We start from the raw sequence: 18505 nt of genomic DNA on the forward strand, positions 1-18505 counted from the left end.
GTGGCGATCCCGGCGCAGCGCCCGGAGTGGCGGTTGTTTCAAGATGGCGGACGTGGCGGGCCCCTCCCGCTCGGGCGCCCCGGCGTTCTGGAGTCGCGACAGTATCCTTTGCCCTGACGGGCAGGGGGCGCCGGCGCCCCTCGGGGGCGGCGAGGGGTGGGGCGGTCGCGTAAACCTGCGCGGACGGGAGAAGAGCGGTGCTGACCTTGGGGTCATGGATGTGCTCTGCCCACTGCTATGTAGGGGCCGGGCTCCAGCGCCCCGCGTGGGTAGTGGCGTCCCCAGGCCAGGATTCCAGGTGTGGGGGCGCAGGGCTCTGGGCCCTCGGCCCTCCACGGTGGTGAGCTCTGGAGAGATGGCCCGGGGCCGACCCTCCCGCGGGTACTCCAGGTCCCCTCAGTGTGTGGCCTGAGCTTGGGGAGGAGCAAGAGTTGGGTGTTGGCTGGATAGGAAACCTTTTTGACGGGAGTTAGGATGAGCCTTAGGCGGTGGGTGTTGGGAGCGTGTTCGGACCTTGCTGGAATTGCGGGACCCTTATAGTGATGCATTTTCACACACCGGGTCTTTAGGGAAGGTGTGGGGCCTGGTCTCTCTGGGACGTGTTCTTTGCCTGCTAGTGAGGGAATACAGTGTGAATCATCCTGCCTGGAAGTAATGTCAGCCCAACATGTAGGCTGTGGGGTCACCACCAATGACAGCCCCGTGATGTTATTTATTCCTGGCTCCGACTCTGTGATGCTTATAACTCAGGGATTCTTTCCCTTGATCTAGTGGACTTTAAGAGCCTACAGTAATGTTCTTGTTCACTAGAGGAGCATTATTTGGAAGACAATTTAATCAGTGTTACTGCTTGAATGCTTGCTAGGACTGGTGATGGCATTGTTTGAGACACTGCTTTTTGCCATTGGCACAATCACTTTGGACAGTCTAATTTAGCTCCCAGTGAAATTTATCAAATTGTATTGCTAGTTTCCTTTATCTAATTACTAGGATTAGAGAACCGTGTGTGTAAAGAAGAAAATTTTCACATTCTGTGCCACCGGGTGTTTAGTATTACTACTTGTCTCCGATAGGTTGACAAGAAACAACTGAAATTTGGTACATACACTGTGGATGCAAGCACACTGGTGTACCGTGGAAATTAAATAATATTCCTTTTACCCATCAGTAGGAATGAGGATATATGTATTAGGAACAGTTGGGCTGAATTAGGAAATCAGGAGATTGGGATGAATCCTTATGAAGCACTTCCTCTGCATTGATAGGATTTTGAGACAGAGAAGACTTTTAAAGATATTAGCTCATAATAATTAATGATAATGTCCTGATGTAAAGATTGCATGGTAGGGAGTTGGCATTCAGTTACAGTGGGACTGAGTAAGTTAATTAACAAGCCTGTGAACAAATCCATGTCGTTGATTTTAGCACCGTATTCATGTAGTTACATCCTTCTTATTCATGTAGAAGAAGTATATACTCTCTATCTCAATAGGAAAAGGTCAAATAGTATGTATAGTATTGAAAAAAAATTCCAGTTCTTCACCTACAAAAATAGAGACATGTGATTGGAAAAATGCTCAATCCTAGAAGTTTCCATCATGAGAGGGCAGATTATCTATGAATGTCATTTTTTTCTATTAGTCTTATGAGTTATACACCTTCTCTGCAGTATGACTCAGTAATGCCATTTTATACAAGGTATGTCTTAGTACTTAATCTGTAAAGATGAATGTGCCACAAAGTTTTTTTGGTGGGTTAGATCTTCCAAGAAAATATACCCCTTTAGTTGTAAATTGCTTTCCTTCATCATAATTCTTAGTAATATCTGAAGTAATTATTTTTCCTGTAGAATCCAATTTTGATTGCTTAAATTCACCAAAAGCAGGTATCATTAACAATATTAGTAATCGTATTAACAAATATGAATTAGAAGAGACACAGTTAAGACATTCTGGTAACATTTTTCTCTGGAATTAAGTTTTTGAATAAAAATAGGTGACAACTTTGTGTTGATGTAAAAGATAATTTGCTACCGCAAAATTATATGGTCAATATCTACCGCAAAATCTATGTGGTCAATAATAATTATATATGCTTGTATTTCTGGTGGGTGATAAAAAAAAAAAACTTTCAAGGGTTAGAGTGGGCAGTACTGTGCTTATTTTCTTCAAATATTTCTTCTTCTTGACTACTTTTGCTCTGAGTTGCTAATTACTAATTGAATTCTTGGGATTTTGATTCATAGCAGCATTAAAGGTGTGTATAACTCACTGTATGTGTCTTTTGGGGGCACTTCTATGAAAGAAGTCAAAGTAGAAATAGGTAGCATATTTAATCTAAAGTTGGTCCAATGTACATTTGGCATATTAACTTATATTTCTTTGATCTCTCCATAAAATACACATTTGTTGGGAAATTCTTTATAACAGGGTAGTTTTAAAAGGGATTTTTTAGCAAATGCTAGAAAACTTGCTGGACAAATTTTAAAAGAGGTGCAACACTTGTAAATGTTTGAGTTTTAAGATAATGGAACTATGTGTTATTAGAAAGGATAAGTCAGATGGAAGTAATTTTCAGCATTTTCTTATTTTAAAAATATTTGTTGAAGGCAGTTTATTTAGAGGTTTTTCCTGTTTGACAAAGAAATTGCTATTGGTATAGTTGGAATAGATTTTAAATAAGTATTCTGAATGAGACATAGAACACTGAAAATTATTGATCCGTAATCTCATAAAATTGAGTATCAGTTTCATTTTTTCATAGATAGTTTGCTATGAACCAAGCATTCTTTTATGGTTGGAGATGCAAAATTGAATATGAAAGCTAAAAGTGGTTATCCTCTTGGCACTTAGACTTAAGTGAGATAAAAGTCACAAATAAACACATTACATGTATAATAATTTTAGGTACTGTAGAGAAAATTAAAGCAGGATAGGGGCAAGTGATGAGGGGTAGATGTTTTACAAGAAGAGAATTTTGCAATTTTTAAGTACCTACATGATTAGTAAATAAAGGTTTCATATAGCAAATGGCATATGACCAAAGAGATATGGAATTTAACTGTGAAAATATAGGAAAGAGCTAACAACATAGAATAAATCATAAATGCAAAAATTCTGAGGCAGGAGCTTGTGTAGCCCATTAACAAACTGAGAAAGCCAAGGGCGAATAAGGGGAAATTTCCTTGCCACAAATGAGATCAGAGAGGTAACCAGAATAGAGGGATCAGATCTTGAGCATTTGTGAATACTTTGGCTTTTACTCTGATTGAGGAATGACATCTTTAAAATGTTCTTTCTGACCACTGTGTGAAAAATAGACTATTGAGGAGTTACAGATAGAAACAAGAGAACAGTTATGAGAGGAACTGATGGTAATTGAACTGATGATGTTGGTGAGAAGCCTTTGGACATTAGGTGTGATTTGGAGGTTATAACAACAGAATTTTCAGAGTGTGTGATGTGAAGACAAACAGGAAGATTGAATTGTCATTTAGTGAGATTGGAACAGATTTTAAGATAAACTGTTAGGGCTTCAGTTTTGGACAGTTGAATTAGAAACAGTTTCTTCTTTGGCTGTACTGGAGTTTTGAACTCAGGACCTCATGCTTGCTAGAAAAACACTCATCATTTCAGCCCTTCTTCTAGTTCCTTTTGCTTATTATTTAGATAAGGCCTCAATTTTTCCCAGGTTCATTTTTCATCTCAAACTTCCTAACTCCACCTCTTAGTAGTTTGAATATATATATATATAGGCAGACATGAACCACCAGTCAGATCTTTGAGATATCTTTTATGAAGCTAAGTGATAATGTCAGGAAATAGACTTCTTTTCAAGAGTATTTTGATAGAATTCAACATGTTTGTGTTTTTAAAATCCTGAGAATTGAAGATGATCATCAAGAAGATGAGTATGTAGAGTAAAGCCGAAGGAATGAGCCCTAGGAATGTTGCAAAAAAATCCAAGCAGGAATTACTAGAATAGTATGAGGAAAATTATGAGTATGTGCTATCTTTGCAACTAAGAAAAAAAGATGTTTTAAAGAGAATTGATATTTATGTCAAATACTATCAATAGATCAGATACAAAAAAACCTAAAAGCCGATTAATGGATTTATTAGTAAAGGACATTAAAACTTCTCAAAATTGTGGTCTGGTAAATCAGAAGCTTGATTGGAGTAGGCTTAAGGCTGATTGGGAGGAGAGGAAAGTGAATGGCTCTTGTGAAGTTTTGCCATAAAAGGAGCATAGTATTCTATTAGAGGCTTAGGAGATTTTCAACCCTCAAAAACTGCATTATCTTGATAGGAAATGTACTCATTACCTTATCATTTAACTGTAACCCCTCTGTATAGTATTTTTACAATAAAAAACATATAAAAATTGCATTATTATATTTGAGTGCTTAGGGAAAAAGTTTAATAGGAAAAATTATTGACTCAGGAGAAATGATGATAATATTAGAAGCAATATCTTCAGATAAAAATAATTGAGTTGTGTATGTCTATATGTTTGTATGTAATGAGACTGCATCAACTTTGGACAGGAACATGAACAGTTTATCTGTAGCAAAAACGGGGAGTAGGCACAGGTAAAGGCAGGAGTTAGATATGCTGATAGTGGCATAGGACAGGTCTTTACAATGTTTTCTTAAAGAAATTGGAGCTAGGTATTTAGCTCTGTGATAGAGTACTAACAGTGCCCTGGATTCAGTTCCTATTAATGTAAATAAACCATCAAACCAACAAAAAAGAAAGGAGAGGCAGAAGGGAGACAGGGCAAACAAAATTACCAACTGAGAATAAGGAAGATAGAATTTATGTTAGATTTGAGGACAGAGGAAAACAGTGAGAAATATTTGATTGTGCTTTTAAATCAAAGTGTAGCTGTGTGAAGTTCCAAGTCTCCACTGAGTGAACCTGATTACCTGCTGGGAGTGTACCTTTGTAAATAAACTCTATTATGTTAGTCTTTCCTTAGGTCACCTTTGGAGAATACATTGAGAATTCTTATTTACTAAAAGAAAAAAAGAAATAACCTTTGGGGTTGGAGGTGTGGCTTAGTTGGTAGAGTGCTAGCCAGTGAGTGAAAGCATTAGGTACTATGTTCAAGTCCCAGTCTCAGACCTAAAAAAAAGAATTATTCAAAAGCACTGTGATAGGGAATAAATCCTTGTACTGCTGTGTTGAATTTTCTCCTGTATTTTTTTTCCAAATACATTACAAACATTTATAGAGTACTTCAGTTGAGTATAAGGCCCTATGCTGGTCCAAAAGGATATAAAAGAATGAAATAGCTTTTGTTGTTGAGGAGCCTGCATAATTTCATTTCCAAAGACTATTTTTAGATTGGGTGTTGGTGAATTGAATTGAATTTGGAAATTCAATTTCTACTTCCCTATTAATTGCTCTCAGTTTCTTTGGACTGGTGATTCTGATGTTTTTGTTTACTTGTTGTGCCTCCTAAAACTGTTTTATTGCTGATGTTTGAGGGAATTGAAACATAGAGCTGCCTTATGATCCAGCAATTCCATTCCTAACATTCATCCAATAGAACACAAACAAGGCTTCAATACAGCCACCAGCACAACCATGTTTATTGCAGTACTAGTTACCATAACCAAGATAGGCAATCACTCAAGATGCCCCTTAGGGGATGAATGGATCAAAAAAAAAAAAAGTGGTGTATATACACGATGGAATTTACTCATCCATTATTAAGAATGATATTTTAGCATTGATAAGGAAATGGAAAGACTTGGAAAAAATTAAGTGAAGTAAGCCAGACTCAGAGGAACACAGGTTGCATGGCTTCCCTCATTTGTAGTAGTTAGAATATGCCTATAAAAAAAGTAAGCACAGTTACAAATGAATGAACTGAAGTATAATAGACTCTTAAGTAGAGCTCCAGTAGTATAATTCTTTAAAAAGACTTAGTTAAAATTCTATAATCTTAGTATCAGGAAATGGATATTTGTAAGTTAGGGAGCAAGGAGAGCAGGTGTAGGGGGAAGAAGAGAAAAATACAGTCAAGAATTCATTTTATATACCAAAAAAGAAAAAATAAGGGGAGGGAGGTTGAAGTGTGGTAAAGATGTTGAAGTAGGTGACACATGTAAAAATGCATTATATAAAGTGCTTTGTTTATGGCAAAAAAAATTCAATACATATCCTACAAGATTAAGGAAAGTGAGGGAAGGGATTGGTTGGAAAAAAATGGGTAAGAATGTTGAAAAGGGTGACATTGATCACGATACTATTCATAAACTGTTAAGTGGCAACTCCTCTTTACAACTATTTGAAGATAAGAGCCTATTTAGTTAAAGAAAAGGTAAAGAACCTTGTTATCAGCTTCTGATGCTGCAGAGAGTTGTGAAATAGCAACTGCCAGCTCAGAGACAACTCCAGCTAAATTCCTATTACTTTTGTAGGAGTCTAGGTACTTGTGGTCAGTGTTCTCTGGAATAACTCCATTACCAAGGTTGAAACTGAGATGAAATATATTGTCTTTTAAGACATTAAATCTACACTAGCTTTTCCCAGAATGCTAAACATAATTATTTTTGTATAGAATTCTTAGAAAACATTTTTTAAAAGAACAGAAAACTTAAAATATTTCTAGATTATTTGGGGAAAAACTTACATAGATGCTTCTTGCCTGTACATGTTCTAGGTTACAAATTGTAAGCATATTTGATTTAGACAAACTTCTTAGTTGGTTCTCTTTCTGTAACAATGTATGATCTTAACCTTTCTAAATTTCTTCTTAAAAAAAAACCTCAAAATAGTTCTTTCTTTGGATTTAAATTTTGTCTGCATTTTCAATAATAGGGCTTCTTGAGACATTTCATGAATGCACTGCAGAAGAATAAATATTGTCTTTGTATTTGCATAATTAGTTTGTCCCCAAACAGTGTTTGTTCTTTAAAGGCAAAGCCTGTCTTGAAATTCTGTATATTCTTCATGCCTAAAATAACTTGTCAGTTTCTTAATCATGAACATTGTAATACTTAACTCCTTGTTTACAAAAGAATAGTAACTTAACAGCAGAATGTACAGTATAATAAAGAGTGAATAAAACTGTCTTGGTTAAATGCTTTCTAAAATTTGTATGAAATATAGTCATGATTATCTAAAGATGAACTTTTACATAGTATTGATCTTGCACCATTGAATTCAGTCTCTTTGCTTTCTGGATTTTTTTTTTTTTAAGTAAGTTATAAATTCTCGGGTCAAAATGATGAAGAATTATCACAGTCACAAAGAACAAGAGCAGCATTTGGATATTGGTATATTCTTTTCCTTCACATCCTTCCTCATAGTTTCTGATGAAGAACAATCAGTAGTATATGTTCCAGGTATGACTTCCTGTATTAAAATTTAGTAAGTTTCCTTTGCCTCTTGAGTGCTGGGAGGAAATGAAACAAAACTGTCCAACAGAACATTAAATTGTTTTTTAAACTAGCCCAAAAGTTTAAATATTTTTGAATATTTGAGCAGGTTTCAAATACTGGCTCATCTTATAGGCTGACTGGGCAAGTCACCTTTTAATTAACTTCTAGACTTTTTCAAGTATTAAGGGCAAGAGATTCTTTTTTTTTTTTTTTAATGAGTTCATCATTCATCAGTATTTTTGTCCTCTTCAGGCCCTCTGTAGACAGGATAATGCCCACCCAAAGAGATTCTTTTAAAGTTTTTTAAATGACTAGTAACTACAATTTACTATCCCAGAGTAAAGAGTGAAGACTTCAGCTGGATGCCATTAACTCACTCTGGTAATCCTAACCACTTAGGAGACTGAGATCTGAGGATTACAATTGAAGTCAGACCAGGCAGGAAAGTCCTTGAGACTCTTATGTCCAATAAACTATCAAAAAGAAAAAAATACTTAAAAGATCTGGAAGTGGAGCTGTGGTTTGAGTGGTAGAATGCTAGCTTTGATCAAAAAGAAGTTCAAGGACTGTGCTCAGAGGCCTGAGTTCAAGTCCTAGGACCAGCACAAAGAATGTAAGAGACAAGACAGGGGGGAGGGAGAGAGAGAGAGAGAGAGAGAGAGGAAGGAGACAAGACAGACACACAGTGTAAGAGAGAGACAGAGAGGAGAGATAGGGAGGGAGAGTGAGAGTTTGCTAGTTATTAGATGAATAGTAAAATGATATCATTGAAAATACCATAATTAGGAGAAGAACATCTGGTTTCCTCCAAGTTGTCTAGGTATATTATAATTTATTGCTATTAATATTTTTATGTCTTCACAGCATCTTTTACATTTTTCAGTTGTATTATTAAAGTATTTAAAACATTTTTTGTGATTCATTACATCTTGAAAGAGTTTTATGATAAAGTATTAAAATAAACATTTTTTCCTATCAAATACCATAAAATAGAAGAAACTAAGGAAGATTGTTGATGGGGGTGGAAAGGGGTTTTAGAGAAAGAGAAGACATAATTTTGAAATCTTGTTTAATGAAAATCCATAGGAATTTCTACAGAAGGAAATAACAGATCAAGATACAAGTCAAGTCTAAAAGCTGATGGTAAAGTTAATATGTCCAAAGTGACTCATACTTCAATCGATATGGAGTCTTTAAAAGGTGCCGGAGATGCAGTAGGTGAACAGGTCAGTGATTTATTTCTTTTAATTCACTAGTGGTTTTTTTGTTTTTTGTTTTTGTCAGTCATGGGGCCTGAACTCTGGGCTTGGGTGCTGTCCCTCAGCTTTTCGGCTGAGGGCTAGCGCTCTACCACTTGAGCCACAGCGCCACTTCTAGCTTTTTTCTGCTTGCGTGGCGCTGAGGAATTGAACCCAGGGCCTCATGCATGCAAGGCAAGCACTCTACCACTGAGCCACCTTTCCAGCCCCTAATTCACTAGTTTCTATAAGTGCTGAGCAATAAGCATAATTTTTTAAAAATCATTAGGTGATCTAATAAAAGTTTTTAGTAGATTCAGAAACTTTGGGGATCCTTTGATAATGGCGAGTATAAAATAGATATTAGAGTTTGCTACAAAATATATATACATGCATTAAGCCTTTATAAGAAAACATATCATCTTAATATGTTTTTGTTGTTTTGATTCTTTTTTATTTAAGTAGTTGTACAAAAGACTTACCATTCAGCAAATCAGTTTATGAATACAAATGAGTTACCATTCAACAAATCAGTTTATGAATACAAAGCATTTTGATCGATGTCAATATAATTTTTCTTCATCCCTTCAAACCCTTCCCGTTACCTCATTTTGCTTAATTTTGTAGCTTTATGCATTAAGTTTTATGACTATATCCTCCCCCATTTTAGTATCTTAATATATCTCAAGTGATGTACATTTTATGTGATACTAGAAATTCAAATTGTTAAACATTTTTAATTGAGTAGCCTTTATGATTTTGTTCTTATGAGTATGTTTCTTTAAGGATGATCCTTTTGTATGAGAATTATGGTTTAGTAAAGAAAATTAATCATCATTACCATCATTATTATTATTTTCACTTTTTGTAAAGGAATATCATAAACTTGGTTTTTAGAGCCCAGTCATTGATTTTTCCCTCATTTATCTTTGTCTTTATAATAACATGTGCAATGTTCAGTTATGTCCTTTGTGACCTGTGTATTTTACTTTGATTTTTGTTATGTTTTCCCTCCTCAACCAGAATTGATGTCCAGACTTAGAATCCAACTTGTGAGTCAAATCTTCTGGCACATGCATTATAAATAAAGTTTTTATGGAGCCACCACTGTGTTCATTCTTTCATGGATTGTCTGTGGCTGCATTCTTGTTACAGTGGTTAAACTGCTTCAAAGGCTGTACCCACATTCCTAAAATATTTTCTGATGGACTTTTTATAGAAAATGTTTTGTAATCATAATTTATATTCTTGAAGACAATTCTAACGTCTATTTTGTTGCTGATAATCATATTTAATAGTCTACAGCGTTTAGCTGTAGTGGTGATTTCAAGGTTCATCTGTATTGTATTATGTATCATATACTTAATTCCTTTTTTATGGCTGAATTCACATTTGTGTATCCATTTACCAGTTAATGGACATTTCCATTTCCTTTTAAAAAAGGAACATTATGAATAATGTTGCTGTGAACACTTACATACACATTTTTGTGTGGATGTGTTTTCAGTTTTCTAGTTATATTTAATGATTTATATAGTAATTGTATATTTAACCTGACAAAATACCAACAAAATTTGTATTGTGATTATACCAAATTGCATTTGTGCTAGCAATGTTAGACGTTTCCAATTCTCCATGTTCTCACCAACATTTATGTCTATTTTTGGGGTATTGGGATTTGAACTCAGAGCTTTGTACTTGTTAGGCAGATATTTTGTCATTTGAATCATGTTTTAAAGCCCTTTTTGCTCTTGTTATTTTTGAAGTAGGGCTTTGCTTTTTGCCCAAGATAGTCTAAAATATAGTCATTCTATTTATGCTTCCTGCTGTATCTGGGATGGCAGCCAAGTACCACTTTTCTGTTGAAATGGGGTTTTATGAACTTTTCTGCCTAGGCTGGCTTGGAACCGTAATCCTTCTGCTCTCAGCTTCCTATGTAGCTGGATGACAGGCATGTGCCACTGCACCCAGCTGTTGATTGAGATTGAGTTTATGAACTTTGAACCTTCTGAATCGCTATCTTCCAAGTAGCTGGTATTATATCATGAACCATTAGCACCATTCTTTTCTCTACTGAATTACAACGATACACTAGTTAGTCAGACTGTAGAGATGTGCCCTTCCCTTATATCGTCTTTGCTAAACAGTATTCCAAATTTTATGTTTCATTTGTTTTTCTAAATTGGGTCTAAACAAACTTTTATAAAGGACAAGATAGGAAACTCTAGCTTTGGCTAGAGAAGAGATGTTTCAACTACTCATCTTTACCCCTATATAGAATGAAATGAGACGAAATGAGTAAGTTTGGTTATAGTTATATTCTAAAACTTTTTTACAAAACAGGCAATGGGCCAGATTTTTCTGGCATCTGTAGTTTACCAAGCCCTGTCTGAGTAAATACATTTTTGTTTTTAAACACCATTTAGTTTTATATATGTTTGAAACTTTATATCTTTGTTATTTGTATTATAAGTTATTGTGAGATTTTTATGCTGTATGTAAAAAAACTGTTAGATATTAGAGAACCAAAAAAGCAACAAGGAAACAGTAAAGTATTATGATAGTATTAACTGCAAGAAACAATTACTAACTCTAGAGCTGGATGAACAAGCAGAACAAGTTGGAATTACTAACACTTAGAAAATTAGGGAAGGGCTTCTTAACATTGGAACTTGGACTTCTGATGATAAGACACCAGCCTTCCTCAAAAGGCCTGATAGAAGTTGGTTCTTCTAGTGCTACAAGTAATTGCAAACAAATCTCTCTTTTTTAAATCAATATGTCAACACCAACTATTCTTTAAGAATAAATGAGATAAGGCTATGCTGACAGTTAACAGGAAGCAAATATGAGGAAATATGTTTTTTTTCCCCTCTATCAGCCTCTGGTCTCCATCTGGTTTTGTCAACAGTCAAGTGGCAAAGGAGAAATGAAGTTTTTAGAGTCTCGGCTTCAGCATCATAAAGCAGAGCCCAGAAGGATGAAAACTACTAGCACTCAGAAAAAATGAATACCACTAGCATAACAACAAAATACAGCATTCTGTTGTACCAATAGACCATACTTTTGGTACTCTTTTTCAAGTATTTTTCTGTTAATAGTGTCTGTTAAAATTTTTTACCTCTATGCAGGGGTTTTCTTCTATTGTATGTTTCTTTCACCTCACCATTACTGAAATGTCTTTTTATGATTATCATCAGCATAGATAATAGATGATAGGAATACAAGATAATATCTTGTATTGCCAAATCCCACCTCTTCCTAGTTTACTTGGTTATTTCTGTCATTAGCGTTATTGATCCTATATTCTGAAAGATTTTTTTCATCACTACTGTATGCTCTTTATTTTGTTTTTATCTTTTCAAATGCAAATTTAACTTAATTAAAATCAGATTAATTAAAATTAAATTATATATTTTTATTTCTTGATGATTTTTAAGAACTATTTTGTTATTCAGTGTAAGTCTATTGCTATTAGAAAAAAATCATCTAAATTACAAATCTCTGACTTGAGAGACAGATATAATTTCCACGTGAATGTTTTGCTAGCATCTGAAACTGAATTGCTTTAATCCAGTCTCATTTTCTTATCCTTTTCTGTTTTCCTTTCTATTCAATCTTTCCCCAACTTTTGCTGATAACTATTTCAAGGATTCATTTTACTCATCCTTGGTTTGTGGGCTATCTGAAGTAGTTGGATTAACTTCTATGGAGAACTTTTTACAGTACAAAAGGTAGGACAGTATACAGTTTAAGAACACAGCTTGTTTGAATCTCAGTTCTGCTATTTAACAGTTATAAGTGGACAATACATGTACCTTTAAAGTAGAACAGGAATAATCTTTGCCTAATAGCTTGGTTATGAAAATGAAGTGGGATAGTAAATATGAAATACTGAAAATATTCTTGGCATATAGTAAATACAAATATAACAATTATTCTTTTTTTTTTTTTTGTATTGTGAAAATACCATACAGAGGGGTTACAATTACATGGGCAAAATAATGAGTACATTTCTTATCAAGCATTGTTGCCTCCTCCTTTGTTTCCCCTTCACATCCCTCCCCATCCCCCCCCACCAAAGTTGTAAAGTTCATTTTTTGACATAAGGACTTGTACATCTCCAAGTATTCTTTCTTTGACCAAGTATCCTTAAAAATGAACCTTAGCATAATTTGAATGCTCAGTAACTTATTAGTGACTTAGTGCCTCGTCCAGTAACCTTTGTATACCCTTAAAAAGTAGCCTGGCATCAGTTACACCTGTAACCTTATGTAACCTTAGCTAGTCAGGAGGCTGAGATCTGAGGGTCACAGTTTGAAGCCAGCTCAGGCAGAAAAAGCCATAACTCTTATCTTTAGTTAAGCACCAAAAGCTGCAGGTGGACCTGTGTGAGGCTCAAGTGGCAGAGCAACTAGCCTTGAACACAAAAGCTCAAGGACACTACCAGAAGCTGAGTTCAAGTCCCTGGACATCTCAAAACAACAACAACAAAAGCTTTGGAGCTATAGTGTAAACAGGCTTTTAGTTTCTTCCATTAGGACCTTATTATTCTGACATTTACAAAAGAAAAGTTGTTTCCTTAATATTTGTTAGTACTTTAGCAGGAACATCTTCAGCTTTTAATTTCTTTCTGTGTAAAGTCTATGTTGTCTTGTTCATTATCAGTTCCATAGACTGTTTTGAATTCACAATATTTTTAAATGAAACTAGCAGTGTTCCACCAGATAAAAGATATTAAATAAAGCTTATATCCTATACTTATTTACTTATTGTTGGCACTACAGATTGAATTCAGTGCCTTGTGCTTACTAAGCAAGTGCTGTACCACATTTAGCTATGCCCCACTCAGTTTCTAATTTAGCTATATTTCAGATAGGGACTATATTTATTGCTTGGGCCATGTTGGGCCTATGATTCTCCTACATACACCTCTAACAGAGATAAAATTGCAGGTATACCATTATATACAACATTTTTTGTTAAAATGAGTTCTCGGCTAACTTGACCAGCAGGCCTCAAACCATGATTTTCCTGATCTCTGCCTCCTGAGTAGCTAAGATTACAAATGTGAGCCTTGTACCAACTGCTGCCTTCCCAACCCCGCTTTCTTCCTTTCCTTCTTTCTCAAAAAGACTTAAAAGTTGTTTTTAGAGAAAGTTAATCAGAGTATGCTTGTGTTTTAGAATTTGTGCAAGGAAGGAGCAAAGAGTGCATCGTTGAAGGATTTATGTCTGGAAGACAAAAGGCGCATTGCAAACCTGATTAAAGAACTTGCCAGGTAAGACAAATATGTATATGAAATACGTTATTATATAACAGACACAACTCATTTGAGAGCAGAATATTACTAATATGTTTTGAAGACAGTATGTCATTGCTCTTACGAAAGCAAAGACTTAGCAACAGCAACAACAAAAAATGCTTAATTGCCCACAAAAGGGCTACTATTCATTCCAGCACTCACTCCAGTGAACTCATTTCCTTCCACTCATTCCAATCCCTTAAAGGTACTGTTACCTCCCAGTAGTTCTGTAGACTAGGGACCAAACCTTTAATAAGTAGGCCTATGGGAGCTGTTTCTCTAAATCATACCAGCTGGGTGCTGCTGGCTCAAGGCTGTAATCCTAGCTACTGTGGAGGATCAAGAGATTCAAAGCCAGCTCACTCCATCCCTAGCAAAAGGCAAGGCTAGAGGCATGGTTCAAGTAGTAGAGTGCTAGCCAAGTAAGCAACTTGAGCAAGCACCAGGCTCTGAGTTCAGTATTGTGAATTAAGTAGGTAATAAATAACCATAGCAAATATTTTGGGTAGATTCAGTGGAACTATTCAAATACACTGTTCACTTTTAAATTGTTATTTACTACCATAAGCATCTATCTGGGAATGTGCTTGGAATAACTATTACAGTGATATTTTATTGGTAACTTTATAGTTGCCATATTTGTTTTCATTGATTAATTGGTATGATTTAAAAATGAACTCTTCTTTCTGTTCTATTTGATATTTCATTATTATTTATTCAGTATCAAACTCATTAATAATTCTTTTATTCTAATCCACAGAAACAAAATAAAGTAGTAAAATACCTTTTTCTATTTTATTAAAAATAAAATTGAAGCCTTTTTATTTTGAAATAAGTATAGATTCATTTATAGCTGTTAGAACTAATCTAGGAGAGAGAGTTCAGATAGCCTTTATCCATTTTTCACCAGTGGTAATATTTTGGTTAGTTATAATATAGTATCACAGCCAGGATATTGACATTTACAGAATTTATCATGTATGGAGATTGCCTGCATGTATTCATTGTGTATAATTTATATTTGTTCAAATTTTCACATGTATGATTTGTGTATAATCGTCATAGTCAAAATTCCAAACACAGCTACTTTCCTTCCCATCCCATTCCTAATCCCATACTATACTAACCTATTCTCTCTCTAAAATTTTGTCATTTCAAGAAAGCAATATAGGGGCTGTGAAGATGGCTAAGTGGTAGAGTGCTTGCCTTGCATGCATGAGGCCCTGGTTCGATTCCTCAGCATAAGCAGAAAAAGCTGGATGGAAATGGTGCTGTGGCTCAAGTGGTAGAGCGCTAGCCTTGAGCTGAAGAGCTGAGAGACAGGCCCAGGCCAGGCCCAGAGTTCAGGCCCCATGACTGACCAAAAAAAAAAAAAAAAGCAAGCAATATAAATGGGATCATGTAATATGCCATTTTTTGAGATCAACTTTTATTCATTCCACATAATTCTCTATAGACCCATCCAGTAGTTGCATATTTCAGAAATTTGTTCATTTTTATTGTTGAGTAGTATTCCATGTGATAGAAAGATCACAGTTTATAATTTCATCTGTTCAAGAACATTTGCTTTTTTTAGTTTGTGACAGTTAAAAAATTCAGGTTACTATAAATATTCAAATATAGATTTTTGTGTGAAATTTCATAAGTGCCTGTTTAAAATTTTTCTATAATTTTTATCCTTAGCAATTTCTATGTTAATATCTCATTTTGCTTTTGATTTGTGTTTTTCAATGACCATTGATGTTGGACCCTATATCATGTGCTATTACTCTCTATACCTTCTTTAGTACAATGTCTACTTGTTCATTTTGACTATTTATTTCTATTGGCTATTCCTTTTCCCTTCCTTCTTCTCTTTTTCCTTTTCCTCTTACCCCCCCCATCTCTCTTTCCTTTTCTCCCACCCTCCCTCACTCCTTCCCTCCTGCTTTCCCCTCCCTTCCCTCTTTCCCTTCCTTCTTTGCTTGGAAATGAAAGATTAAATTTCACTTTGAATAGATAAAAGATGTTCTATTTGAGAAAAGCACATTTAGATGTATTTAATGTTTGTGAATAAACACTGTTTTATATTAATATTCTTTGCTTTACAAATCCATGTCATATGAAATAAGACAAACTGCTTGCTGCACTGTGTTCTGCTTGCCTTGCCTGGTATACTTTTTTTAATCACTAGAAATTTAGTTAATGGAGGATAATGATGAAGTATTAATAGAAAATGATTAGGAAGCTGAAAAGTTTTTAAAGTTGCCTTTTAAAAGTTTAAAAGGACTAGCATGCTCCCACTTGAGTGACATTTCCAATCCAGTTTTCTTCATTATCTTTTCAGGAAAAAAAAATAGCTATGAAGTACTATGATTTAGTTGTGTTAAATACCAAACCAAATGAGGAAAAGTGTGAGGAGATTCAGAAAACATGTACTTCCATGACATTCAAGTGTAGTATACTTGAAGAGTTTCAGCTCTTATGCAAATCTACTGGTATTATTTCAGGGGAAAAGTCACTTAGCATGCTGGGCATCCATCCTTGGCCATTGAGAAGCATCTTTTCAGAAGAAAATAATATTCAGTAGTGATCAGCATAACATACAGAACAAATAGCACATTCTTTTTTTTTTTGGGGGGGGGGTGGTCCAGTCGTGGGGCCTGAACTCTGGGCCTGGGCGCTGTCCCTCAGCTCTTCAGCTCAAGGCTAGCACTCTACCACTTGAGCCACAGCGCCACTTCCGGCTTTTTTCTTTTTTTAATGTGGTGCTGAGGAATCGAATCCAGGGCCTCATGCATGCAAGGCAAGTGCTCTACCACTGAGCCACCTTCCCAGCCCCCAAATAGCACATTCTTTCAGTTACAGAGTAACACACCATATAAATGTAAAGTGCTAAATCTAGCTTTTTGTTAATAGTGTCTTTGAGGTTTAAACTTTGTTAGAATAGCAACATCTGTAGTTTTAAAAAAAGGAAAGGGGGGATCAGATTCTAAGCAGTTTTACATGGGGAAACTATAAATGTCCCAATTACGAGTAGCCTACCTGTATCTGTTTGATCCTCTCTAGTTAATATTGTTATTGATGGTAAGTATAAGAATGAGAAAGATACCTAAAAGATATATTAATGATTCTAATTGAAAAATAAGTGTGAATAAAAGATATAAAGTTTAGTACTGAAATAATAGGTTAAAAATAAATTCAAACAGTAAAAGACAATTGTGAGAAGAATAGGATACTACATGTCTGATTGTGTTAAAGTTCAAACCAAATGGAGAAAAATGTCAGAAAGTTTAGAAAATTTATACATTCCTGTCATGTATACAAGTATATGCGAAGAATTTCAGTTCTTAGGCAAATAGACTTATTATTTGAGGGAAAATTAGAAAGAGAAAGACTTATTGATTAGACCAAGTAGATAAAAAAATTAAAAACATCTCTCATTCATAGTTAACTTTTCTGAATGTTAGCCAGTGAAAGTTGTGCTAGTAGACAAGAAAACATACAGATTTAAAAATTTTATATATGAGTTAGTCTTTGAAGGCCTTCTTAAAAATCTGTATATTCCCAGTGAAGTTTTTCACTTGGGTTTACTATACTAATGAAAGAATAGTATACCAATCAAATAAACTTTACAGACTAATGGAGAACAGATACCATAAAATGAATTAGTAGAAATGTGAATTATTTAATTTGTTGAAGGGAATGATAACAGATAAGATTCAAGTAAATGAGGTTGTTTCCCTAAGGTGTTAGGCATTGAGTTACATTTGCAAGGCTAAGAGGGATACTGATTGATCTTTCTAGGAGGTACTAGGAGAAGAAAATTCTTTTTGAAGTTGCTTTATTAAGTGACCTCACAAAATCTTATACAATAAAATTAATGAGTTATTCATATAGATGGGAAAAGCAGTGTAATTTATGCGGATTTGAAAAATGAATGGCTTGTGAAATATTAATTTGTACAGAAAGATTGTGACAGTTCTGTATATATGCATTTGTGTATTTCACTGAAACTTTGAAAACGGACAGGGGTACCTTAGGCTAATATATAGACTATAGTGCAGACTTGATCTTTAAAGGAAAACAAGTTTTAACATTTTAAAATAATCTTAGCAACAGTTGCCATGTTTGATGTATAGAGCTGTGGATTTTTTTTAATGTTTTTTATTGTAAAAATACTATACAGAGGGAATACAATTACATGAGCAAGGTAATGGGTCCATTTCTATCAAGCATTGTTGCCTCCTCCTTTGTTTTAAGAAGCCTGAACAAAATCCTCTACTGTTTGATGCCCTATGCCCCTACTATCAAAGAATTCATTATTCCCCAGAGAATACTTGTGCAATAACTCATTTAAATTTGTAGGCCCAGATACTGTCATTTTTTCCAGAGGACATTTTGCTATTTCAACTTGGTATTTCTCAGAAGAAAAATAGAAAATGTTGTGCCATTAGTTTCTTGTTGTAAAAGCAAGTAGATTGTTATTTTATATTTATTCCTTTTATTTTTAATTATTATAACTTTTTGTTTTAATTAAATGTATATAGCAGTACACAGTAGGAAAGCGAGGCTTTACTTTTTCAATTT

General features: G+C 34.8%; 1 protein-coding gene and 1 non-coding gene across 4 annotated transcripts in view; one reads left to right on the top strand and one right to left on the bottom strand.

Annotated features, from left to right (window-relative positions):
* Positions 1–34: 34 nt before the first annotated feature.
* The window catches only part of Kiaa1328 (KIAA1328 ortholog), a 187486-nt gene continuing 169015 nt past the window's right edge, over positions 35–18505 (top strand). For all 3 annotated transcript variants that reach the window (XM_042675286.1, XM_042675285.1, XM_042675287.1), the window contains exons 1-4: positions 35–101; positions 7322–7357; positions 8480–8619; positions 13818–13912. In XM_042675286.1, coding sequence (XP_042531220.1) covers positions 44–101; positions 7322–7357; positions 8480–8619; positions 13818–13912 — 329 coding nt within the window. In that variant the 5' untranslated portion in view covers positions 35–43. The remainder of the gene's footprint in view (positions 102–7321; positions 7358–8479; positions 8620–13817; positions 13913–18505) is intronic.
* Positions 2442–2503, bottom strand: LOC122104457. Its single transcript, XR_006146924.1, has one exon. It is a non-coding gene; the product is annotated as a U7 small nuclear RNA (small nuclear RNA).

The sequence above is a fragment of the Dipodomys spectabilis genome, unplaced genomic scaffold, assembly GCF_019054845.1.
Source record: "Dipodomys spectabilis isolate Male_0828 unplaced genomic scaffold, ASM1905484v1 ptg000024l, whole genome shotgun sequence".
NCBI lineage: Eukaryota > Metazoa > Chordata > Mammalia > Rodentia > Heteromyidae > Dipodomys > Dipodomys spectabilis.